Below are 27526 nucleotides of genomic sequence, written 5' to 3' on the forward strand. Positions count from 1 at the left end.
AGAAACACTGGTTGCTTGTGGAATTTAGACAGCCAGCCGCTTGTCGGTATGGCTCCGTGAGGAAGGTGGGGAGCTAGCAGGCTTAGCTGGCCCTGCAAGCCCCTTAAAAAACAATGGAGAGAAAATATGCCGATGTGGATTCTAATTCTGGTTCAGGTTGCTAGCAGGACGTCCGCACATGAGTTCTCCAAGCGCTCCTCTGTAAAAATGGGATGGTAATATTTACTTCAAAGGGGTGTGTGACTCACACATGAGACAGTGTGTCTGAGAGACACTGAGCGCTTCTTTTATCTCCCTGTTCTCATCTAATTGGAAGTTTCTGGATTGTACCTTAGGAGGATCCCAGAAATCACAGAGGAAGAAGGGGAAATCTAAATATTATCTGAAACTGCTCTAGATATGTTTATTCCATTTCTGCCTAGGAACCACCTGAGGTAAATACTATTTTTATGTTGGAGAGGAGAGAACTGAAGTTCGGAGAGACTGAAAACAAAAGTAGCTTCACCACCTGCCTGATGTGTGACCTCGGGCAGTTACTTAGTATCTTGCTGCCTGTTACTTCATCTGTACAATGAGGACAATAATAGTTCCCTACTCACAGTGTGGTTATAAGGATTGAAATGGTTAATATGTATGAAGTCTTAAGACAATGTCTGGTAAGTAGTCAATGTGATGTAAAGGTTAGAGATTATTCTCATTAAGAAAATTGCCCAGTGTCTCCAAGCCACTACATGGTGAAATCAGGATTGATTCATATGCATTCTGTGTTGAAATGAGATTTAACTGTAGTTTTTTGAAACCTAGAGTGGATTTGGTTTTCATGAAGAGGGATTGGGGAAGTGGTATGAGAAGCATCAGGAAAAGTCCCAATGAGAGAGGAGGAAGGATTTCAAGAATGCCAGGAGAAGGGGAGAGATCCAGAGGTAATTAGGTGGGTCTGAAGGGAAGTTCAGTGTTGCTTTTGTGATGTGACTGAAGAGAAGCCATTTTCTAATTGCTTGCCCTGGAACCAGTAGGTGAGGGACCGATAGTCTCTGCCGATGGGATCTTTGGAGGCTCTGTTTCGCCAGTCCCATCCCTCTTTCTGGTTTCTGGGAGAGGCAGTAGAGTAGAATACTAAACTAAGGATTCTTGAATCGTAGACTGGGTGTGGACCTTGGGCTCTGCTGCTTATTAGCCATCTGACGTTTTGCAAGTTTCTTAACCTTGCTGTAGGTCCGTGTCTATAAAATGAGAATAATGGTGCCTATCTCTTAGGGCTTGTCAGACCTGAGAGACATTGTGCATACTATTTATGTTTATTTAGCTCAGAGGAAACCCTCAACAATAGTTACTTAATGCTGGCTAGGGCTTACTATTATCTGCTGGGCTTTGGTTGAAAATTCAGGCTCAAGTAGACATTATGTCAGACGAGGTGACATTTGGGGGCAATGCCCTTTCTTGGATGAATCCCAGTCAAGACCATAAAAGATTCCTGGCTCCTATCACTGTCTCAGTCAAAAATCTGGCATGGAATTTTGAGTTGCTTTTGTGGTGTACTTTCATCTGCTTCTCCTTTTCCTCAAAGTGTTTTAGAGCTTAGAAAATAGACATGGACATAGTCTTCTTCTATTGGGCTCAGAACACCTGGACCCTCATTTCCCTTCCCTCCGATTTTTGATTCACATCAATACTGCACAGTGGGACTTTTATATCTAGCAGTGAAACAAAATTCCATTATAAACTAACAGTTTTGTACTTGCAGCCTTTGCATTAGAGATTTTTCTCATTATCTCATTTGTTCTTACTACCAAGATAGGATAGGGGAATGAATGATGGGTTTCTCTAAGAAAAATTAAAAGGTGACAAAATGAAGTAGGTTCGCTAGACTCATGAATCAAGAAGTCCAATCTCCTGTGTCCTGACTCCCTGTCCGGTGCTCTTTCAACAAGGCCATGTTACCCCTCAGCCTTCCTTTCTGCCTCTGTTAATAGGGTCTGCCAGGATGTTCCATGCTATCTAGGAGGTTCTTGCCCTAGGAGTGGCTTCCCTTTCTGGTGTAGGCTTCGCCGAAAGACCTGCATCAGCTTTGAGGGGAAAATTGAAATCCTTTCTCCAGAAACTCAGGCATTCTACTTCAGATGAAATCATTTTCCTTAGCCAATTTAACAAGATCCTTACTCTTTCGTTTCCCTTAATTATCTTGTTTTAAAAAAAAGGAACTGGAGAAGACCATCTGTTTTAGGAGGCAGTTCATGTCGTATGTTTTCTCTAATAGATCTATGAAGGCCCAGTGAAGCAAATTAAGGCTTCATCTCGTTCTTGTTTGGGATTGTTCTGTTTGGTGCGTTTGCGTCACTGCCGTCGGCATTTCTCGGTTGTATATTTGGGATGTCTTGGAGTGCAGATTTGATGAAAAGATGTTATCTTTGTTCATGAATTGCAGGCCCTGTGAGCCATTTTCGATATCGTGCCAAACTATCACAACAAGGTTCTTTGCTTTTTTAATCCCTTCCTCTCACCACGAGAAGTCCTATTAACATGTTTTCTGAGCTACAGAGTAAAATCTGTCAAATATAGCATGGAAGGCAGATGGGTGGTTGCTGCCTTCCTTTTCACAAACTCTAAACCTAGTCTTCCTTAGTAAAACTCAGCCTTAACACCTTTTACCCCAGAGGCCTCCTTTATGAAGACAGGACATACATAGTTAGGGGTTGGGGGATGGGGGCACGCTTTCTTTCTTTCCCTCTTTCTCTCTCTTTCTTTTTTTAAAGATTTTATTTATTTATTTGACAGAGAGGGACACAGTGACAGAGGGACCACAAGCAGGGGGAGAAGCAGGCTTCCCGCTGAGCAGGGAGCCCGATGTGGGGCTCGATCCCAGGACCCCGGGATCATGACCTGAGCCGAAGGCAGACGCTTAACGACTGAGCCACCCAGGCGCCCCCCTTTCTTTCTTTCTTTCTTTCTTTCCTTCCTTCCTTCCTTCCTTCCTTCTTCTAGAGACATATAGTATGTACATATAGTTTCATGTACAAACTTTCTTTCACATTGAAAATAACTCTTTGCTCTGAATATGAAAATACTTCATACTCATAAAAGAATTTACACAAATCAGCAGCATACAAAGCACTGGAAGACATTTTTCTAAATCCTGCCACCCAGAGATTACTACTGTTAACATTTTAGTGAACATTTCTGTACATTCCTTTATGGACTATTTATTGAACATCTGCCATGCGCCAGACACTGGGAATAACTGATGAACGAAATAGATGGGGTCCCTACTCTCACAGAGCTTTCCAAATAAGGGAGAGAAAGGTAATAAAGAGACTACGTAAATTATATCTAAATTTTCTAATTCAGATGTATACTATTCTTTTATGTCTTATATAATTTTTTTTTTTAAAGATTTATTTTTTATTTATTTGACAGCGAGAGCAGGAACACAAGCAGGGGGAGTGGGAGAGGAAGAAGCAGGCTTCCCGCAGAGCAGGGAGCCCGATGCGGGGCTCGATCCCAGGACCCTGGGATCATGACCTGAGCCGAAGGCAGACGCTTAACGACTGAGCCACCCAGGCGCCCCTATGTCTTATATAATTTTGAAAATAATCTTTTACCCTCTTTTGAAGTAGTAGATCATGTTTTAATTTTTTTAAGCACGTGTTTTGGGCATGTTTTCATTGTAAGGATATCACTCTGTTCCATATTCTTTTCTCTTTTCATAGTAAGTTTATGGGATGTAATATGGTTAGTATTCTGTACTTTTATAAAATTTCATATAAGTACAGGACACTAGCAAGATTACATCCCATACAAACATACTATTAAAAAAAAAAAAAGGAACAGAGTAATCTCTAGATAAGAGAGATGAGCCTGGAACATCTCTAGATAATAGAGATGAGCCTGGAATATCTCTAGATAATAGCTCTCAAAGGTTAGGGCTATGCCAGAAGGACTCAGGAGCCAACCTGAAGACACTTCTAGTGCCCCAAAATGGGACAGTTTGATTTTAAAAAATAAGAGTTGTAAGTATGTTTAAATCCATGACGTCTGATGATATGAAAAAAAAAAATTGTTACTGCCTGGGGTTAATGGAACACCAATTCGTTATCTTGAAAGTAGTCAGGAAAAGAATCAAATATTTATCCTGCCTTTCTTCTATGAACTGACCACTGGGGAACCATGTAGTAGGCGATGGGAGGCATCGCCTAATATTTTTCCACTCAATAAATGAAAATGAAATGGGAGAATCAGAGTACCATCACTTTGCAGTCCCTGTTGATTTAATGGATCCAGACAGGGAGTGCCAATGGCTACAAACTTTAGAAACCAGTGAAAACCAGATATTACATGCTTCCTGATGAAATTTTTTTTTTTTAAGATTTTTATTTATTTATTTGACAGAGACAGAGAGAGACACAGCGAGAGAAGGAACACAAGCAGGGGAGTGGGAGAAGGAGAAGCAGGCTTCCCACTGAGCAGGGAGCCCGATGCGGGACCCGATCCCGGAACCCCGGGATCATGACCTGAGCCAAAGGCAGACGCTTAACGACTGAGCCACCCAGGCGCCCCCTGATGAAATTTTTTTAAAAAGTAGATAAGAATTAACTATTTTGACCAAGGTTGTACAGTGAGGTAATGAAATCCTGAAGAAAATCAAGGAAGTCATTACTGTAAGTAAGTTCAAGATTCTGGGGTGGCTAGAAAAAGCTGTTTCTTGATCTGGGCGGTAGTTATAGGAGTGTTTTCTTTATAACAACTAATAAGTTGGTTGTTTTGTGTAATTTTCTAAATCTGTGGGGTTTTTTTGTTTTTTTTTTTAAAGATTTTTTATTTATTTATTTGAGAGAGAGAGGATGAGAGACAGAGAGCATGAGAGGGAGGAGGGTCAGAGGGAGAAGCAGACTCCCCGCCGAGCAGGGAGCCCGATGCGGGACTCGATCCCGGGACTCCGGGATCATGACCCGAGCCGAAGGCAGTCGCTTAACCAACTGAGCCACCCAGGCGCCCTAAATCTGTGTTTTATAATACCACAGATTTTTAAAAAATAATTTATGAAAGAATGACACTCTACATGCTCCTTTTATTTTAACTTTTCATTACGATAATTTTCAAACATACAGAGAAGTTGACCGTACTGTGTATGTAATGCCAGTGTACTCATCATACTGTTCTATAGCTCATTTATTGTTCAATAATACTTAGAGTTCTGTGTAACTAAATATAGAACATCATCACTTCCAAATAATGCATAATATTCCATTGTATGGATGTGATACTTTATTTAATCAGTGGCCTGTTGATGAGAATTTAGCTTGTTTCTGATTTTGTTCCTGGTAGAAATAATGCTGCTAATATGTCCTTATGATGCATTCTTAAAATTTGCCATCACGGGCTATTCTAACGTGCAGAGTGTAAACGGTTGTGTGTTGTGAATGAACAATGGGAGAAACCAAAGATGCAGCCTGTACTGACCACAACAATGCTGTGAAACCTAGGGAGAGCATTAGTGTCCAAGGATGAACCTGATTCCCCACAGTGGGGTCTTCGCACGGCGTCTTACCTCTCCTGGATCGAGATTCAGGTTTAATCCCAGCGGTCCTCTTATTACCTCATTTGGTGATTGCGGGTGTAATTAGTGTATCATTTACCTATTGCCACAGTAATGTTGCGTCAGAACCACCCCAGAATACAGCTTCAGCAATAGCCATTAGTATCTACGGGACGGCCAGGGGTGCTTACAGTCTCTGCTGGGTTCATTCATGCGCCCCCGGTCAGCTCCACGTACAGTGTGCAGCCTTTTGCAGTACTCTCCCACGTGCGTGATGGCTAGCTGGCTGAGGCCCGTCTAAGGCGGCCTTGGCCAAGAGGATCCAGCTACCCAGGTCTCCAGCATCCTTCCAAGAAGCCAGCCTGCATGTGTCCTCGTACTGCGTGAAGCAGTAGCACAGATCATTATCTTTTTCAGGGGGCTGGAAATGGGCCATACTTCTCCAGTCTCTGTGTCATCCCACCGGCTAAGCTCCAAATGACCAAAGCAAGCCCCACAGCGACACGTCAGAGGCAGTGGGAAGGGACGACAACGTTATGGAGCAGAAGGCGAAGATACAGAGAGGTGTTGATGGAGGCCATTAATACAGTCCATCCTCCAAAGCCATCCGGCAACGTATTTTAAACTGACACTTCTTAGAAGCATTAAACAGTGCCGTTATTTCTTTTTTCTTTTTTTTTTTTTTTTTTAGTGCCGTTATTTCTAAACTGCAGGCATCGTGCCTTTGAAGTATGAAAAACGGGTATCAGATATATTTGTGGGAGAATCCTCACGCTTTTGCGTCATTGAAAAAAATTCTTGTTAAGGGTTATAAAGGTAATTCATAAATGGAAAAGTCTACCTTTATTCTGTCTTAAAAATATTTCTTTTCCAATTTTGGTGTTTTCCCCTGGGATACATTTCAGGAAATAGAATTTTCCCTGGCTATGCATATTTTCCTTTGTTTGATAGTGATCTTGGAATTGGTTTTAAAATCTGGCTCTGAGGACACTGAATCAAGTAAGATATGGAGCTAGAATCCCAAATCAACATCCTTAACTGTTTTTGCATAAGATATGGACGATAGAGGGGCGCCTGGGTGGCTCAGTCGTTAAGCGTCTGCCTTCGGCTCAGGTCATGATCCCGGGGTCCTGGGATCAAGCCCCGCATCGGGCTCCCTGCTCCATGGGAAGCCTGCTTCTCCCTCTCCCACTCCCCCTGCTTGTGTTCCCTCTCTCACTGTGTCTCTCTCTGTCAAATAAATGAATAAAATCTTTAAAAAAAAAAAAAGATATGGACGATAGAGATAGGGTTAGTCCCTGTACCTTTATTGCTGGAACTTTTTCTAAGTTATTAGGTGGCAAATTTAGGCTTTTCCAGAACAGTGGTTATCAACCGCAGATATGTAGCACCCAGGCTTGCGCATGGCAAGAAATTGTTACTAGTAATTATATCTCAAGAAACTTAAAAAAAAAAAAATCAGGTTTATTCCCACAGAGTGCAATATTATATGCCACACCTCTACTTTCTTCTCTGTGGAAAAACAGAATACTGAAATAAAATTTGCGTATGCATATACTTATTAAATGCTCTTCATTATGTATGCATCATAAAATTTTAAGCACTTTCGTTGTTTAAAGGAAACTGTGTATTGTACCAAGTATGCAATTTAAAGGACTTTTCAAAGTAAGTTTGACTATTGTGGAGTCATCTTATGCAGCTGCTCCAAATTATAGATCTGAAAATACAGATTAAATTCTTTAGGAGAAAATATTTAAAACCTTAAAGGATGACTGGATCAGTATGAGTTTGAAGATAGGCCGCATCCTAGAGTGTGATGTCTGCTTTAAAAGTACTTATCCACTAATACAACCCTGTAGATTTTCAATAGGGTAAGGCAACAGTTTTTTGACAGCCCTTCCTATGCTTGGCAGGTTACAATAATGATTTCAGGAATGGCAGAAAGAAAGATCCCATTGTAATTTAGTTCTTTGTTCCATTCTTGGATTTAGTTTATTATTTGTGAACATTTTCAGAGTGCAGGACAGGGCAGGGAGAAAAGGAAGATGTGCGCCACCAGAGTTGATTTAGTGCTTATGATGGGTGTGCAGAGATCTCCAGGACACCTCACTTTTCCTATCAGAAAGCTTCCAACCTCGTTGGGAAAACAGGTCATATGTGTTGGAAAAAATAGTATCTACCAGGCAGTAAGCAAAGCAAGCAAGCAAGCAACCAACCTATTGTATAAGGTATTGTATTATTGAATAAGATGTGCCTCAGACATTAAGTATTGCTTCAAGATCCTATAGGACCTCAGTGTTGAATGAATTAGGAAGTGGAGAGATGACTCTGGGCTGACGTTGTAACTCTCAAAGCAGGGGGCTTGGAAGTGTCTAGAGCACCCCTCAGGGAAAGTGGAAGGGGGCCCACTACTTGCCTTTCTGGGTGGAGACCAGGGATGATAGATGTCTTGCAATACCCAGGACAACCCTGTATAACAAAGAATGTCTTCTTTCTGTGAAGCTTATAAACACCCTACCAAATATCCATGTGGGCAACAGCATGTTTATAATCATTTGAGCCTACAAGTTCTAAACATAAAGTATTTTTTATGGCTCTAATATACACTATATCTTCCAGAAGTAGAAACTCCTAATTGTAAGATAACTTGTATTTAACATTTTTTTTTGGAATTTTCTTAGTGTTGTTCAGCATTTTGAAATTGCTGTTATTGACACAAGTGCTGCAAATCATGACTTCTGGGTTGACAACAAAATACACGCCTCTGTGACTTTGCATTTATAGTTGTTGAACTTACAGTGAATCTACCCATAAATGCGTTTGAAGACTGTTCATTATGACTTCTAGTGTAGCTAGGTCCGAGAATGTGCTTGTTGAAATGTATCTCTCCTTTTATTTCTCCTTTTCTGGAATTTATGTGTATAGATAGGTTGTTTATCTGTGAATTTCACTCAAGATAGTAAAGGGATGTTATAAAATACTGGTTATAGCGAGGGAGTGTTGTTTCTGGTAGGATTACACTGGGTTAGATTTTCCGGGAAAGTAACTATTTGAAGGTAATGAAGGATTTAAGTAAATGAGTGATTCCAGAGTCATTTGGATATTAGATTGTCAATGGCTTAAAGAACTTTATTCTGGAGGTTTTGGGATAAAGGAGTGATTGTGAACACAGCAGTGTGTATCAGGTATTATGGATACATCTAGGAGGAGGTGTCTGGAGAAATTAGGCTGAGGCTGGGCCAGGAGTTCTGGAACTGTGTGAAGGTTGCATAACTAAAGGTCTAAAGAGGGAGTGGACGGAACAGAGAGTGAGGTAAGTTGAGAAGAATTGGTCAGACTTTTGGGGGAATATTCAAGAAAGACAGGTAAAGTGAAGTTCTTTGATTTCTATTTATTTCTTTTGTCCCTCTTTGACTTCATTTAAAAGTGCATAGCAAGTTCTCATCACAAGAACAAAAATTTTATAACTGTGTATGTTGAGAGCTGTTAACTGGATGTATTGTGGTGATCGTTTTGCAATAATACAAATATTTTGATTCATAACATTGTACAACTGAAACTAATATAATTTTGTGTGAATTATACCTCAATGAAAAATAATAAAGTAAAGATAAGTGAAGCAGCTCTTTCTTCAAGGAATGTACCCTCTGTTAGGAAAAAAGATAAAAATAAAAACTTAATGTCATGTGTTAAGTATAATAATAGAAATATGTACAAAGTTTAGTGTGGGATAAGAGTGATTAAAATAATTAGGTAGGGACACCTGGATGGCTCAGTCGGTTAAGCATCTGCCTTTGGCTCAGGTCATGATCCCAGGGTCCTGGAATCGAGTCCTGCCTCGTCAGGCTCCCTGCTTAGCAAGGAGTCTGCTTCTCCCTCTCCCTCTGCCCCTTCCCCCTGTGTGTGCTCTTTCTCGTGCTCTCTCTCTCTCCAGTAAGGAAATAAAATCTTTAAAAAAAATAATTAGTTCAAAGAAAATCTTATCAAGGACACAGTACTTGAGCTGTAACTAAATGGGTGAATGCACGTGAGTTTTCATCTATTTCTCAGAAAAAGAAGAATGACACACAACTTTAGCTTACTCGGGATAGTTTCTCAACCTTATAGTCAAAAGATCAGGCAGTGAGAGCAGGAGAAGATCCCAGTTTTGTGCAGGGTTGCTGAAAGCTGGCTGTGACCCTCCATTGCAGGTGGTGGCCAGGTAGGGCAGTGCCCTCTCTGCACACAGCTTTCTCGCCCCTCAGACCAGGGGTGGTAACTTGCTCCTGCCACTCTGGAGTCTGCATTCTCCCTTGTGGTTTTCCTACCTGCCAACCTTTTTTTTTGGAATTAAAAAAATTTTTTTTTAAATAATCCCTTAATTAAACCCATCTCAAATTATTCAATTTGATTGTGTTATCTGTTTCCTACTTGAAACATTATGGGTACAATGTGTAATTACATACTGAAAAAAAGGCAAAACACAATAAAAATAAGAGGAAAAAGTATTCTAAATTACAAATACAGTATCACAAATAAAAAGAATAGTCAGTACACATAGGGCATGATTATAGTGAGATATAGCATTCTTGGTCAGGGACATATCATATTGACAAAAATAAAGCCATTGAGGTTTGGATCATTATAATAGAAAAAATTGAATTGATAATATATAAAATTTTGAATTTACAGGGGCACCTGGGTGGCTCAGTTGTTGAGTGTCTGCCTTTGGCTCAGGTCGTGGTCCCAGGGTCCTGGGATTGAGCCCCGCATCAGGCTCCCTGCTCAGCAGGAGGACTGCTTCTCCCTCTCCCACTCCCGCTGCTTGTGTTCCCTCTCTCGCTGTGTCTCTCTCTGTCAAATAAATAAATAAAATCTTTAAAAAAAAATTTTTTTTTGAATTTACATATTTATATCCAATGGGGAAAAAAGCACAAAGGACCTTATACTGAACCAAATACAAGAGGGCATTTAATTTATTTATTCACATATTCATTTGTTTAGTAGTGCTTACGTGATTTCTGCTTGGGGACACTCTTCTGTGGTCCTGTTGGACATTTAATGAGCTTTAATGGCATTATCACAAGGCGTATAAGCATTATGGATTTTCATTAAAGGGACACATGAAAACGCTGCTGGAAGGAAACTGTTGTTACTAGAGTGTTTCACTTACCTAGTTTTTATGCTTTGTTTTAAAATCAGCTATTAGGTCATGATCTCAGGGTCCTGAGATCAAGCCCCACGTGGGCTCCGTGCTCAGTGCAGAGTCTCCTTGAGATTCTCTCCCTCTTGCGCATGCTCTCGCGTGCTCTCTCTCAAATGAATAAATAAAATCTGTATGAAAAAATAAAATCACAGCTATATTCTGAGGGCACCTGGTTGGCTCAGTTGGTTAAGCATCTGACTCTTGATTTTGGCTCAGGTCATGATCTCAGGGTCATGAGATCGAGCCCCAGTTGGGCTCTGTGCTTGGTGGGGCGTCTGCTGGAAATTCTCTCTCTCTCTGCTCCTCCCACCACTTGCACTCTCTCTCTCTCAAAAATAAGTAAAATCTTAAAAAATCAAATCAAATCAAAGCTGTATTCTTAACGTGGAGCTTTTAGTGGCCTATGCGAGTCTCTGGTGTCTTTGAACTCAGTATGTGATTTCGTGGAAACAGTTACCTGTTCTGATGCTGGCAGACCTTCTCTAGCTTTTTTTTTTTTTTTTAAAGATTTTATTTATTTATTTGACAGAGAGACACAGCGAGAGAGGGAGCACAAGCAGGGGGAGTAGGAGAGGGAGAAGCAGGCTTCCCACCGAGCAGGGAGCCCGATGTGGGGCTCGATCTCAGGTCCCTGGGATCATGACCTGAGCCGAAGGCAGACGCTTAACGTCTGGGCCACCCAGGCGCCCCAGACCTTCTCTAGCTTTACAGCTCAGGGAGTGTCTCTGTCTGTCTTTGCCTTATGGAAAGGTAAATAATATTTTGAGGAGGGTAAAGTTTTAGACTCTGTCTGCATTCCCTAGATCAGCTCTTCTCCAACAGAAAAGTAATATGAGCCACAGATGTAATTTGAAGTTTTCTAGTAACCACATTACCAAAAAAAAATAAGGTGAAATTAATTTTAACAGTGTGTTTCATCTAACTCAATATATCCAAAATATCATTTCAGCATGTAATCAATATTTTAAAATTATTGAGAGATTTTACTCTTTTTCATGCAGTCTTCAAAATCAAGTGTGGTTTACATTTCTAGCACTCAATGTGGATGCCGAATTTTCATTAGAAATACTTGATCTCTATTTAGATTTCATAAAATGTGTAGTTGAAAAAATAGATTCACCTACCGAAGAAGTTCCCCTAACGAGTCAAGTATCAGTTTATAAATTTAGATTTATTTCTTATATACATTTAGATTTAAATTAATTATAATGAAATAAAATGAGAAATTCCGTTCCTTAGTTGCACTAGTCATCTTTCACATGTTAGTAGCTCCAGTTGCCCCTAGTGGCTACCATATTGGACCGCATGGCTACAGATTATTATGATTATTATTATTTTTAAGATTTATTGATTTATTTGAGAGAGAGCGAGCGAGCATGGGTGTGTGGCAGGGAGGGGCAGAAGGAGAGGGAGAGAGGGAACTCAAGGAGATTCCCCACAGAGTGGAGAGCCCAACTCTGGGCTCGACATCACAACCCTGAGATCACGACCTGAGCAGAATGAAGAGTCCGTCGCTTAACTGCCTGAGCACCCAGGTGCCTCAGCTACAGATTATTCTTCAAACCATACCTGACTGCTTTTGTATTTTCAGGTTACTTTTTATGCAGAAGTAGTCCATGCCACAAAGTCCTTAGAAACTTTTTACCAGATTAGGTTTATTCATCAAGGAGATAAATGCCTAGGGAAAAATAGCTCTGCATGTTTGTGCTTTACTCCTTGCACATGGTAGGTGTTCAATAAATGTTTACCTAGCCAAATCCTGTTTAGTCCTCAAATTGCAATTTAAATTGCTCTTTCTCCAGGAAGTAAGTGTATCCTGACTCTCCTTCATTGCTTCATTCCATTTTCTCAGAGAACTGAGTTCTTTTCCTCCAGGTTATATACCCGTATACATTGATAAGCATAATTTTGTGATTAATGTCCATCTCCCTGACTAGTCTGTCTGCAAGTTCCACGAGAAGGGGGAATGTGTTTTTGTTCACTGAAGTATCCCCTGTTCTAGCGTTACCCATGGTACGTATGGAATAAATATTGGTCAGATAATAATAGCACAGGACCATTTAAAATAGGAAGTGATGAGCAGAATGTCAATTCATAACTTCAGAGAAGTTGGAGTTTCTTTCGTGTTGGGGAGAAGGAATTTTTTTTAAAGAGTAGATGCACTGAAAACTTAGATTCTTGGTGTTTGCTTAAGCCTTTTTACTCCTGTAAGGATGCCTCTTCTTAGCTTTCTCTCTGTTCATTAACATTCATTGTCTCGAAATAGCTATCATGTCACATCTGTCTCTGCTTATAACTTAAGGTACGCTGAAGACAAAAACTTACAAAAAAAAGAAAATTGAATTGTAAAATACTTTTCAGGAGCTGAGAAGGGTATAGGGCAAAAGCAAAGGTGAATAGAGGAAGCATCTTTTGCTGTTTCAGGACAATTTAAAATAAACCCACCCTTTTAATTATAGCAGAGTAATGAGCCTTACCCACAATGTGTGGAAATATAATTAAAAATGTATTGTGGGTCAGTAGACCAAGTTGTCAGGTCATTATCTGAATCATAAAGTTGGGTGTAATGCCCATTAAAGGTTACTAGTTTGGAAAGGTTAGAATAGAATTTAGTCTCCACAGATACAAAGTTATACAATTTGAATAATGCTTTAGAAAACTGCCAACATTTGACTTTTTAAGGAAAAACTCCTCACGTAACTGTAATAAACAGACAGAAATGTGCGCGTGAGGGTGCAGCTTGATGAATTTCCGTATCCAGTGCCATCATGACATCCCAGAGTCTACCCTCTTGCTGCTCCCCCTTTCCTGCCCTCCAGGGTAAACCACTGTCTTGACACAGATAAGTTTTTCCTGTTTTCGTACTTTATGTAAGTGGAATCGTACAGTATCCGCATGTGAATTATTATAATAGATTATCATTCTAAGTGACATTCCTGATAGCAATTCATTGAAAACACGGTCTGTTTTCAGTTTTCCTTATTATGTATCTAATTTGGTAAACTGGCAGTTTACGACTGTGTCTGGTTCTTTATTATTCTTTTAAGAAATTTTCCGTGTAGATGTATGTATTTATGTGTGTGTGTGAACTTATATGCATGTATACAGGTATATGCTTTTAAAAATTTTACTCAGATTCGATTTTGCCCTGTTGTGCATGTTATTCACCTCTTAGTTATGTCTTAAAGCCCTCTTCATATTAGCTCATGTAGATCCACTTTGTTTTTCCTAGTGAGTCATTGTTATTTAAATTTGCATTTTCTTTAGTTTTGAGTGAGGTTAGTTATTTATATGTTTCTTAGACATTTGCATTTCTCTTGGGACCTGTCCTGTCCTTTGCTCATTTTCCTACAGGCTTGTTCATATTTTTCTTAATAACTTCAAGGAAATTCTTAATAACTTCAAGGAAATTCTTAATAACGTCAAGGAGCTCTTTCTATATAAATGAAGTTAGCCCTTTTATGTCATTGTAGTGTTAATTTTTTTTTCAGTTTGTTTTTTTGTCTTTACTGTGTTTATAGTCATTTTGTATTCCCAGACAGAATGTTTACATTTTTATGTGGTGAAATGTACCAGTTTTTTCCTTACCGCCTTCTGAAATGTGTGTTTTTAATGAGAAAAAGCATTGGAAAGTTGAGACACATAGATAAATAGACAGACAGACAGCAAGATAGATAGATAGATAACTGCAGCCTGGAATGGAAAAAAAAAAAAATCTCAAGAAATGTTTGTGGGAAATGTGGTTAAGCGGAAATTCAAATTTCAATCAAATGTGTTGTGACCAACTATAAATAAACAAAAATTTGACTTTAACGTTTTTGACAGCTTTTGGAAGAATTGTCAACGCTATGCTTTTTTTTTTCTTTTATGCTTTGTTATTCAGGGTTCTAATTTCTCCAATGATCCCTCTTTTCAGATTTCAAATTATAACCTAGTTCCTGCACCACTACTGGCGACCCCGTGACCCATGTCCGAAGTACTTCCAGGTCAGACACACTTTCGCATGTTTCATTGCAGAGAAGCGGTTGAATATTACAACTTGAACAAATAGATATGCTGGATGATTGTTTTGATGTTGAACATGGTTTGCTAAAATGACATGTTTTTGCTTTTTCTTGTTCACTTAATGTAGGAAAGTAGATCGTTAAAGTAAGATAGAAGAATCCACTGGACTTACCTGTATTTGCGTAATAATTGCATGACTCTAGTAACAGCATAATGATAGCATAATGTAAAAATATTTTAGTTGATTATAACAGGAAACTAAAGCTATGTCAAGTTTTGCCATCTAGCATTGCATATGGCAGCCTGTGAACACTTACGTATGAACAATGAGGTGTCGGTGGTACGTCTCCATAAACAGCATCTTAGCCATTGTTGGGTTTGTCTAGAGTAGAACTCCCCAATTCAGTATTCTCCCCGATCTAGTGCTGATTATATTCAGGCCTTAAGGAACCAGCTTAATTTTATTGTATATCCTTTCTTTGTGTCATGGTGGATGCTAGTCTATACACGATGTGGTGTGGAATTTACTTCTTCGCCTCACAGTAATATAATAAGGAAGAAGTAATTGCGTTAACATTTTAAATTAAACAGAGGATAGGACTGCAAGTGAAAGATGAATCTGGTGGAATCTGTATTTGTTAGGATACAAACCACGCAGCAAATTCTGAGTTTTTAAGTAAGTAGGTTTAAGCCATGGACAAACAGGTATTAAAGTCTCTCAGTTCTGTAATTAAACTCTGGAAGTACATCCAAGCTGTTTTCCCCTTTATAGAATACTGCATGTTCTGTTTCAACAGAAAACTAAATAAAACATAAGAGAATAAACACTAAGCTCAGTAGAGATATATGAACCACAGGTAATACCTTTTTTATTCAAAACAGCCAAAAACAATGTGACAAGCCTAAATTCACACAGGAAAATTAGGAACTTAGAGCCGATTCTTAGAGGCCATCTGATCACGCTGTGATAATTTAGGGGCAGGGAATAGATTTTCTTTGTAAGTACATATTTGAAAAGGCATATTAATTTTGGTAAATCAAGGCAAATACATGTGTCCTTTTAAAAAACTCAGTTTAAATTGTTGAGAATGATTCCTTTTAGGAATTCTTTAGCATTTAAAATTTTTTATTCCATGGCAAGATAGGCTCTGGATAGAAACTTAAGAACAAAGCTGGCAAGTATATAAAATGTGTTTTCCTCTAAATGGAAGTGAACTAATCAAATAACTTCTAGGAATTTCTTACTGTCACTTATATTTTATTGTGCTAATGTATTCCTTCTTCCTAATAGTACTCAAATTGCTTTTATTCACTGGTAGTTATATAAGAGATAATGACACCGTTATCCAGCAGGGTTTTTCAGTGACAGCTACTACTATTGTGTATTGGTATAGGATGTGACACGTTTTACAAGGAAAGCAGGATTCTTATTTCAGTGGAGTGTATAGTCCAATCATTTTTTACTTGAAAATTCGGGTAGCGGCTAGTGCAGGAAAGTCTGGACTGGTAACTGAGATCAGGTAGCCTTCTGTCCCATTTCCCGACTCTTGGGAGCTGTGACTAGAGGGAGCCTTTTAAAAAACAAACATACCCCAGAACATACACCATTATTTGCCTGGAAGATTCCTCTTGAACCTTCAAGATTCAACTCAGGAGTCCCTTCCAAGCAGGTCTTAGCCCGTGACATAGTCTAATAGTTCCCTATTTCAAGGATTTTGCCATTGTTTTATATTCCCTGTTGGAATTGACTTGAGGCCCAGCTTGTCAGTTACTCAAGAAAACCTGTCATTCATTACTTGATCGCTCACCTGCTTTTTCTCACCTAAACCAGTATTCTCAAGCTTGATCATTGACCATATTCATCAGACTTGGTCATAAAAATCTAGAGCTGTATTTAAAACATACATTAATCTTCCAAAGATGTTAAGTCTCTTCTAAACGATGAAAATGGCCTAGAAATTGAGTGGAGAAAATATCCTTGGGATAAGCATATACTGTCCCAAGGTGACTGCTTTGAAGGTCTTCATTCTTATTTGAATATACAAATTCTGACTTGGGTTTCCAAAACAGCTAATCTTCACATTTGCCAGGGGTGATTTTGGAATGCCAGGTTCCCTCATCTGGCGTGCCTTTCTCATCCTGGGCTGCCGGTGGACTCCTGCCTACCCTTCAAGACCCAGCTCAGCTGTGCTTTTTCAGGGGTGCTTCTCTAAACCTCTTTCCTCATCCCAAATGCCTTTTTCTCATAAGACTCTCTGCCTACTTGAGCCATGGTGAGTTTGTTTAATAACTGTTCTTCTCATTACTCACTCTGACAGTTTCTTGAAGAAAAGTATCTGGTACATCTCTCTTGAGTCTCCGCAGCTCCCCTTGGGATGTTTAACAAAGCCTATCCTCAGGCAATTAAGTTGAGTGGGCATGGGAAACCCTTAGGTGGGTGAGACCTAGCTGTTGAAATCACCCTCTTCCCCTAAAGCCTGGGGAAGTTGCCCTGTGAATCAGCTGTGTGAAGCTGCTCTCCTCTGGCTTTAGAAACTTCTAAGGTTAGGGGTGCCTGGGTGGCTCAGTTGGATGAGCGTCTGATTCTTGGTTTCAGCTCAGGTCATGATCTCAGGAGGTCATGATCTCAGGGTCCTGGGATCGAGCCCCACGGCCGGCTCCGTGCTCAGCAGGGAGTCTGTTTGAGGATTCTTTCTCCCTCTCTCCCTCTGCCCCTACCCCCCCCGCTTACATGCAAGCGTGCTCTTTCTCTCTCTCTAAAATAAATAAATAAATCTTAAAAAAAAAAAAAAGAAAGAAAGAAACTTCCAAATCCCGTGATCTATCTGCCTCAGTGACCTATAACCTTTGCCTCTTTTGTTCAGAGAGAAGTTCTTATCATTTTCGCCACATTGAGGGTTTACTTTCAAGAGTAATTTCAGGAAACCAGCCTTATTTTGCCTCTCCTTCCTAAAAGAAAAAAAAAATAGGAGTTATTTCATTTCCTTAATACTTTGAGGTCTAGTTCAAAAGGCAACATTCCTCAGGGTAGAAGTTTGGCTGTTAACTCCTCAGTGGAAATAAAACTGTGTAGCAGAAAAATGAAAGTAAAGAAACTGTGAAGTTTCCCTGATGAACAGGGCAAACATGGAGCTTCCCTGGGCCATTTGTCAATTTCCAATTTTATCAGCGTGTCGTGGGAGCACACGGAGAGCAGCAGGTTATGGAGAGAAGAGTTTCTGACAAAATTGACAGATTTTTCCTGACAAAATCTGACAAAAATCTGACAAAAATTTTTCTTGGACAGATGCCTAGAGGTCTCAGAAAAGAGAAACTGAGGGGGCAGGTTTAACTACAGGTTCCAGCATAGGTTTATATTAGGATGTCATCCGAATTACGGGGTCACATCTCTGTGCTGGGATCTTTGTGACTCTGGGTTCCTGGAAAGCTTTGTTAGCCATGGAATTTAAGGAATCCTGGCTTCATTTTGTTTAGGACTCATAAAAAGTACTCCATTTATTAACAAAGCTTTTTTTTTTTCAGTTGCTAAAAGGAGAAAACTCTTAAACACATACAAAAAATCAATTGACTTTAATACCCAAGAAGTCTAGGGGTATCACGTTTCAGGTGTGGCTTGTTTTAGGGATTCCAACAACGTCATTAGAGCTTCCTCCTCTCTCTCTGTCTCATGGATCTACTTGCTCATAGGTCCATGCTAACTCAGGTTGCCTCTTGTTGGTGACCCTTCAGAGTTCTAGGCTTATATCTTCTAGTTCAAGAAAAAGAAAAAAGAGAGCATCCCTTTTCGGATCATTCCGGCAACAGTCTTAGGACTGGCTTTGTGTGGGTCGCATGCTTTTCCTTGAGCTGGTCACCATAGCCATGGGGATTTGCTACTGACTGGCTGGGCCTGGGCCATGTCTTCCACAAATTAAGAGGCAGTGTCATCTCTGCCTGAAACACTTGGGCTTGAACCCCTAGAATGTAAGCTGCGCAAGAGTAGGTATTTTTATTTTGTCAGTTTTGTTCACTGCTATAATCTTAGCAGTTAGAACCATATCTTTTCCATGGTTGTGCATACCAGAGACTCTGTTGAATGAAGGAATGAGAGTGTAGAAAGTTTGATTCCCCAAGAAAAATGGTGGGGCTGTGAGCTTTATGATATGTAAATTATATCTCAATAAAACTATCCTAAAAAATGAATAAAACAGTCACCAACCTTAAGGAACTTACGATTTAGAAGGGGAGATAGACATCTCAGTTGATATTTATGGTATAGTATAGAAGTGCCGATGTGAACAACCTGCTACGTACCTAGCGTGGAGGAGGGGGCAGCCATCATTGTGTATAGGAATCAGAGGAAGGCTAAAGGAGCTGGGTTTTGAAGCATTTATAGGAGTTTTCAGGCAGGGTATATAGGGTGGGGGGGGAGTAGAGGAGATGAGGGCAAAGGACATTCCTAGGCAGAGGAGACAAACTTGTGCAGGGGGAAAAGAGTCGAGAGGGCATTGTCAGGAAAGTTGATTGTAGCTGCGATGTAGAGAACATGGGGGGGTGAGGGGGTGCAGTGATGGGAGATGTGACTGGAGGGGTTGACTGAGATTAGCATAGGGGAATTTGAAGTGGTTGTAGAGTGAGCTGAATTTGAATACCAGGGGGCCAGTAGATGGTTTTAAGCAGGAGAGCTACATGATCAGTTTGTTTTTAGAATGATACAGGGCAAAATGTGTCAGGCTAGACTGCAGAGCCGTTATGCTTGTAGATTTAGAAAGAAACAGTAAGTGATGCGGGCCTGAAAGCAGGCGTGGAGGAGGTGGAAAGGGGAAATGCGATTTACTGGAGGAATACTTCAAGGAAAATTAAGAGAATTCAGTAGGATAAGAAACTCACGAAGGGCTATTCCGATACCTTTAGTCTGGGAAATGTAGGCTGGCAATGCCATGAATTCTCACGTAGGGTCTAGCCCACGTGTCAATGGATTTAACTCCCTCCATCCCCCCAATTTATAGGGAGTATTAGACCAAGTGGTCTTTGATCTCGAATCTGTAGTAAGATCATGGGAGGCAAAGATAAATGGAAGTGGCTTGGAAGCACCAACTTCTGAGTCTCAATATAGTACTAGTATCAGGAAAAGCAGGCTAAAAAGTCTTACGTGGAGAATAGTGAAAGCAAAAGCTGGGTGAGGGGGAGTGGTCCCCGGGCAGAAGAGGAAGATAGTCATCCTTTCATTTTTATATCCCTAGAGCGTTAGTTTTCCTCCATAATTTTTAGTATTTACATTATTGTTGCGTTGCTCTTTCCCAGCATATGTAATTCTCTTCTGTTGATTGTTACTAATGATGCCGGTGGCAAATATGAGGAAGGGAGGAAACAGAGGAAGGCCCGGAATTAGGTGCTGGGGGCACGGTGGTGACAGGAGCTTTGGGCCGTGTGTACCAGAGCCTCTGCTCAGCCTGGAAAACTTGGAGCTGGTAGGATGACAGCTGATGAGAAATCAGGTCTGGTAGAGAAGTATACCAGTCTGTTCTGGGTCACGACACATGTACTTTTGACTCTAAATAGCCTTTTCTTCTTTAGGGAGTTATGGCAGAATTGAACAAGAACTTTCTTGAGCCGAGACCGAGGAGTAAAATAAATCGGTCTGGATAGTCTCTTGAAAGATTTTAGTTTAAGTCCTGCACAGATGCTACCTGGGATAAAAGCCTGAGAAAAGCTAGACTTTTAACGTAAACATTTCTTGAGATGTTAACAAAACACTGGTGGTTTTTTTTTTTTTTTCACTGTATTCAATGATTTATTCTACAAACGTGCATTGAGTACCTACTGTGTGCTGTGCTTCTGTTCTGGTCACTGGAGGTCACAGTCTAATGGGAAACTTCAACAGGGCAAAAATAACACAATGGGAATGATGCTGTCATAGAGATAAGTGTAGGGAGGTTTGGGAGTGTAGAAGAAGGAGCCCTGGAATCCGCCTGGAGGGGCAAGAAGACTGTTCACAACTATGTGATACCTACCTTGAATCTTAAGGGTGAAATAGAAATTTGCCAGATAGGAGGGAAGGATGCCGAAGATGTGCGCAAAGATAAGGAACGGGGGGACGGGCATGATCAGAGCGTCCCAAGTGCCTCTGAAATCATTACCTGGTTCTAGTGGTTCTCAGCCTTGGCCACGCATTGGAATCACCCTTACGGGGCCCAATCCCAGGCTGACTGAATCAGAATCTTTGGGGGTGTCGTTAGGAGTGGGTCTTAGCCTTCTGTACTTTTTTTTTAAAGCTCCCCAAGGGATTCATGCAGCTGGGGTTGAAAACATTTCCTTGTTCCTGTAACACCTGTTCCTTGACCTTTTGGAGCCCTCCGATCCCTTGGCCTTTTCCTCCCAGCTCTCCATCCCCTTCCCGGCTCCATTCCCTGCCCTCCCCAGGCCATACCCAGAATGCATTCCTCATTTGTTCACTTCCCCACATCCGACACCTTAATCCTGTCCCCCTCTGTGACTGTGTCTTTCTTTCCCCCTCCCATTCAGTAGGTTGCCTTTTCATTTTGTGGATGGTGTCCTTTGCTGTGCAGAAGATTTTTTGGGTCGATGTAGTCCTGCTTGTTTATTTTTGCTTTTGTTGCCTTTACTTTTGGTGTCAAATCCAAAAAACCATTGTCAAGACCCATATCAAGGGGCTTACTGCCGGTGTTTTCTCCTAGGAATCTTACGGTTTCAAGTCTTATGTTCAAGTCTTTAATCCATTTAGAGTTAGTGCTTGTGTGTGGGACAAGGACCGGGTCCGCTTTCATTTCTTGGCATGTGGCTGTCCCGTTTTCCCAGCACCCTTCAGTGAAGAGACTGTCCTTTCTCAGTTGTATATTCTTGGCTCCTTTGTCATGAGTTAATTGGCCATACATGCATGGGTTTATTTCTGGGCTCTCTAGTCTGTTCCATTGATCTGTGTGTCTGTTCTTATGCCATCAAACTTCACATTTCTTTTAGAAAAAGTCGCCAACTCTGTGTTTCTCCCACGTGACTATTTCTGGACTTTGTTCCTCTCCTTATGTTCCCCTAGCCTGCTTCCCCTCAGGGGAAGACTTTCCTTTCACAGAGAAAATTGAGGCTGTCAGTTCTGCTTTCCCTCGGCTTGGTGTCACCGCGGGGGTGTATGTGCCTGTCCCCACCCATCCGCCCTCTCCTTCCTTCCCTCCTGAAGAAGTAGCCCTTGTCTTGGGCAAGGCTGACCCTCTCATGTCTGCTGTGGTCCCTCCTCTCATCACCTGGATTCTCCCTTATTCGTCTGTCCCTCTTTTGTGTTTCCATTTGTCCCTTCTCTATTGCCCTCTGTGTTTCCAGCTTATAAGCAATTAAACATCACGAAGACTCTATTCTTTAAAAAACAAAAATGCCTTCCTATGACCCCAAATCATCCTCCAGCTTCTCCTCTCTCCCCCCCACTTTGTTTTTTAGTGAAGTTCCTTGAAGGTCACTCGCTGCCCACCTCTGCCATTCTCCCAAAGCTGTTAGGGACAGAAGCTGTCCATGTTCTTATAATCAGCCAGTGCTGCTTAATGGAGGCCTTGTCTTCATGCCCTGGTCAGGAGATCAATGACTAGAGTCAGCACGATGGCAGTGAGAAGGAAAGATTCCCCACTCCCCCGCCATACCTAAGTCTCTCATGCCCACCTTGTTCTTTCCGTACTGCCTTGATTGGACGATTTATGGTAGCTTTCCAGGTGGTCTCCATGCCTGTGTTTGCCTTCTCTTTGATCAATGTCAGAGTCAGACACTAACACCAAATGGAAGGGCATGAAGATGGGGCTAGCCTGCCTCTTTGCTTAGGTAGACCCTCTGTCTACCTCATTCTGCTCTTTCCCTGGTGACCACTGATATTTTAATTGCCTCATTTATGTTGCTTCTTTAATGCCTTTTCACCAGGGTCATCTTGGAGAACATGCTGGAGGAAAGTTGCCCTTTCCCTCCACCACATAAAGGAATACAACACACACACCAGCGCACATCCTCTCCCTCTCTCTCTCTCTCTCTCTCTCTGTCTCTCTCTCTTCCTCTCCCTCCCTCTCTCTCTGTGTTTCTCTTCAGCCTCAGATTCATCCTTCATGCTACTGAAGTGCTTAATCTTCTTCTCTGCCTCCGGGTCAAGTCCAAACCCTTGGAGCATGTCTTGTAGGACTCTGCCTGACTCTTCCTCCCCTTTACCACATTTCCTTTTATGTTTTGATTTGCTAAGACTCCCCAAATGCTGGTCCACCATCTTACCTTCAGATCCTCTCCAGACTGAGGTGGGAAGACCACTTACTTCTTTGCAGCTCCCCCAACTCCCATCCTGGTTGATTTTTATCACATTATTGTGTATTTGTCTTCAACAAGACTGAAAGCACTTAGCAGGTTGGATCTTGTGTGTCTTGGTTTCCCGATTCCCAGCATGGTGCCTGGCAAGAAGAAAGTGCTCAATAAATGTGGTGGCCTGAGGTATGGTGATCAGAGACAAAAGTGTGTGAGGAAGGAAGGAACTGTAAAATAGTATTAATCCCTAACAGTATGCCAGCCATTAGGTTAAATACTTGACAGCCATCTCTCTTAGTTTTTGACAAAACTCAGTGAGGTGAAGTTACTATTACTATCATGATTTTACAGGAAAGAGATGGAGAGTTTAATTAACTTATCTGTTATATCAAAGAATTTGGACTTATTCTGAAGCTTTTAGACTCCAAAGAAAACAGCCAAATAAAAGATTTAAAGACACATTGTAAGATTTTCTTTGCTTTAAAAAAGAAACACAAACCTCCTTTCTCTTACACTGAGGAATTTTTTCCCCTATTATTAAACCCCTCTGGACCCAACGTCTTTATCCCATCTTGTTAGTCTGTTTACTTTCTCTGTGTCCATACAACAGGACCGTTTCTATCACTTGGAGCAAATCAGGTGGTAAATTTGGGGGCCCTGGCAGGCAACCCTGTGCTCTGTCCCTTGGTTGTAAAGGGATGAGGGTTGCTTACATTTATTGTTACGTACTATACTAAACTCTCTGCATGCATTTCTCATTTTAATCCTCACAACAACCAGGTGCTATTAATGTCCCCATTTTTCAGAAAAGGACGCTGAAGGTCTCGTGTCCTAGATCACTGAGCTAGTAAGTAGCCTTGTCTCCCTAGCCCTGAGTTCTCTGTTCTTATCCTCACAGGCACTGCCTCCCACTTTCAGGGGCCTCCTTCTTTGAAGCCTTGGTCTTTCTAGGAATTTGCAACTTCTGCCTACTTCTTTTGACCCCAGATGACCGCCTAGCTGATAGTTAACTCCTAGAGACAACCGTGTACTTCATAGCATTAACTTGGCTGCCTGAGTTCTAGATGTGAACCTTTGATTTTGCTCTCAGATGATACCATCATTTAATATCTAAAACACACTCAAACTATGTTCAGGCTTTGATCTACAAAAACAGCACAAACAGACCTGTTTTGTACAGGATGGTCCTGTTGTTCTAATGTAACTCGCCCAAACCTCCCCTTCGTGTTTTCTAGCACACAGAAGAGTTACAAAGGACATAGGGAGGACAGTGGGATCCAGAAGGCTAATGAGAACATGGCTAAAGTTTTTATCTGTCACACCTAGGATATAAAAGCTATTTAATCACCTAGAAATTTTGATAGTATTCTTTCTGAAAATGTTTATGGTTATGAACAAAGTAAATAAAACTTTCTCCCTAATAACATTGCTAGAATATAGTACCTGACATCATAAAATAGCCTCATAGAAATTTTTCTGTGATGTCTTTAAAAAAGCCAAAGATTTCCTACTTTCTCATAGTAATGTCATTCTGAATAACCAAGAGTTTTCTCTTGTGTGCCCATGTTATAGATAAGTGTCGCAGGGAAAACTTCATGTGGGTTCAAGGTGAGCCCTTTCATATCAAGTGCCACTCTTGAGTGAGGGTGAATTCTAAATTGGAATACATGAAAATGGTAGTAAAGTTAGAACAGTATAATTTTTAAAAATTTAGTCATCACGGGGCACCTGGGTGTCTCAGTCATTAATCGTCTGCCTTCGGCTCAGGTCATGATCCCACGGTCCTGGGATCGAGCCCCGCATCGGACTCCCTGCTCAGCGGGAAGCCTGCTTCTCCCTCTCCCACTCCCTCTGCTTGTGTTCCCTCTCTCACTGTCTCTCTCTCTCTCTGTCAAATAAATAAATAAATAAATAAAATCTTAAAAAAATAAATAAAAAATTTAGTCATCAGAGTATTATTTAAAAGGGAGAAACAAACTAGATTCTCTTTTCCTATAAAATGAAGCCCAGGTGCTTAGCTGTGTTGCTGGGTAAGCAGGAGTCCTGATAAATAACACTTCTGTAAGAATGGGGTCCGAGGTTTAACCACTTCAGGTTACAGCCCTTAACTATCTCTGTAGGCCACATGGTCATTGCGTTATAAATGTGGGCACTGCCTACAGCATATGTTGCCGACCTTTCTAGAAGCACACAGACTCCAGGATGAGTGGGTGACTCTTTCCTAAAGTAGGTGATTCTGAGTATTTGATGATAGAAAGGAATACCTCTAAGCTCCCAAAAGGAAGATCATTCTTACCTTCCTCTGCTGGGGAAGGTCCCTGTTTTGCCTGGGGGTGGAAGAGGGAGTTGTCACAATACAATTTTAGGAATGTTAGGAGCTGTGCTTTGGTTCATTTGCTGGTGTAAACTCACTGAAGTCTCTGTGGAGGGCAAAGGATCAGATAAGAAAGGGGTCATTCTTCATAGACTGAGAAATGTGAAACCTTAGGAATTCTTGTTGATGAATTTTATTCCCTTCTAGTCTGAGTAACCTTTCTTTCCTCCTAGCAAGAGACACATGGAATAAATCATTGATGGTATGAACAATATTTGAGATAAATGCAACTGTCAGGTGGTTTCCTAGGAGTCCTGTAAGGGCACATGAGGACTGCGAACAGCTGAGTCTGTATTTTAATTCAGTGGAATGTATTCAGACTCTTATGGGGGCTCTAACACGGCAGTAGCCAAGGGCTCAAGGCTGCATTATTAGTAATAGTTTTGTGTGTGTGTGTGTGTATGTACATTCTCGAGTAACTGAGCCATTTCTCCAAAATGTCTGTTTCGTACAAATACTAAGCCCAGGTCAAAAATGTTCACAAAATTATTAGCAAACTCTAATGGAGATTTGGCTTTTCCAGGCATTCGGAACGCAATTTCCAAACATGGTTGAGAAAAATGACCTTGGATGTATGGTGCATCAATGAACAGTGACCTTTTAGGTTAATTAAGAAAGCTGGAGCCCCAGAGGATTTTTGAGCAACTTTTTTTGTTGCCCAAAGGAACTGCAGAATAGAATTGTGGTGTGAATGTGTAGAAAGGGGGTGATTTTCAAGGTTGTGAATAATGACCAGAAGAAAAATGCTTTTATATGAATGCAAAAGGGAGATGCTAAATAAACTTTGGACCCTTAGACCTCTTAGCTTTTCTATAAATTGGCTTTTGTGTATCCACATTAAGCCTTTTATTTGTTCCTATTTAATTTATGAATAAAGAGGAAAATGGGTCAGTTCTATAAGAATGCATGCAATGGAGGGGCGCCTGGGTGGCTCGGTCATTAAGTGTCTGCCTTTGGCTCAGGTCATGGTACCAGAGTCCTGGGATCGAGCCCCATCATGGGGCTCCCTGCTCCGCAGGAAGCCTGCTTCTCCCTCTCCCACTCCCCCTGCTTGTGTTCCTCTCTGGCTCTGTCTCTCTCTGTCAAATAAATAAATAAAATCTTAAAAAAAAAAAAAAAAGAATGTATGCAATGGAAGCATTAACTCTTCCAATTTTTTTGTATAAAAATGTTGGCTCACTGTATGCCAAGCAGTTTAATCATGTCAGGCAGCTAACGACGAGTTTCTTTGTTTCCAGCTGACGCGGGTGTAGACACCGTGGCAGGGTTTATGGCCAGCAGCGGAGCCACAGACATCACGAATCGAAACAGCCCGGCCACACCACCAAATACCCTTCATCTCCGTTCCTCCCATAATGAACTGTTGAATGCGGAGATAAAACACACCGAAACCAAGAACAGCACGCCCCCCCAAATGCAGGAAAAAATATGCACTAACTAACATCCAGGTGGCGATGGGCCTCTCTGATCCAGCTGCACAGCCCCTGCTGGGAAACGGCTCTGCCAACATCAAGCTGGTGAAAAATGGGGAGAACCAGCTCCGGAAGGCTGCAGAACAAGGACAGCAGGACCCCAACAAAAATGTCAGCCCCACGGCGGTCATCAACATAACTTCTGAGAAGTTAGAGGGCAAAGAGCCCCACCCGTGTGATTCCTCAGGCTGTGAAATTTTACCCTCCCAACCACGGAGAACCAAGAGCTTCCTAAATTACTATGCAGACCTGGAAACCTCAACCAGAGACCTAGAGCAGAACTCGGGCAACCAGCACGGGGTTGTGGAAGAGAAGTCCCAGCTGGGCCAGGGCCTGGCTTCCACCATCATTGGGAATGGCGAGGTGCTGCCACAGAAACCAAACAAAGCCCAGTTCAGCCCTGAAGATGGCCAAGTGGCCACAGTGTCATCCAGCCCAGAGACCAAGAAGGATCATCCTAAAACGGGGGCCAAAACTGATTGTGCGCTACACCGGATCCAGAACCTGGCACCGAGCGATGAGGAGTCCAGCTGGACAACACTGTCCCAAGACAGTGCCTCACCCAGTTCCCCGGATGAAACAGGTACCCCCGGGAAAGGGTGTAGACTCATGTGGCACTTCCTTTGGGTGTGTTCAGTTATTGATGGAATCAATCTCTAGCCCGACCAAAAAAGTCCATTTGTGGGCAGAGAAGA

At 41.3% G+C, this 27526-nt stretch overlaps 1 protein-coding gene across 1 annotated transcript in view; it reads left to right on the forward strand.

Annotated features, from left to right (window-relative positions):
* Positions 1-27526, forward strand: part of APBB2 (amyloid beta precursor protein binding family B member 2) — a 360396-nt gene that overhangs the window by 150993 nt on the left and 181877 nt on the right. The window contains 3 exon segments of the mRNA XM_021701683.1: positions 14635-14704; positions 26598-26764; positions 26766-27414. Of these exon segments, the coding sequence (XP_021557358.1) occupies positions 14686-14704; positions 26598-26764; positions 26766-27414 (835 nt within the window). The 5' untranslated portion in view covers positions 14635-14685.

This window comes from Neomonachus schauinslandi, chromosome 2 (genome assembly GCF_002201575.2).
Source record: "Neomonachus schauinslandi chromosome 2, ASM220157v2, whole genome shotgun sequence".
NCBI classification, from domain to species: Eukaryota; Metazoa; Chordata; class Mammalia; order Carnivora; family Phocidae; genus Neomonachus; species Neomonachus schauinslandi.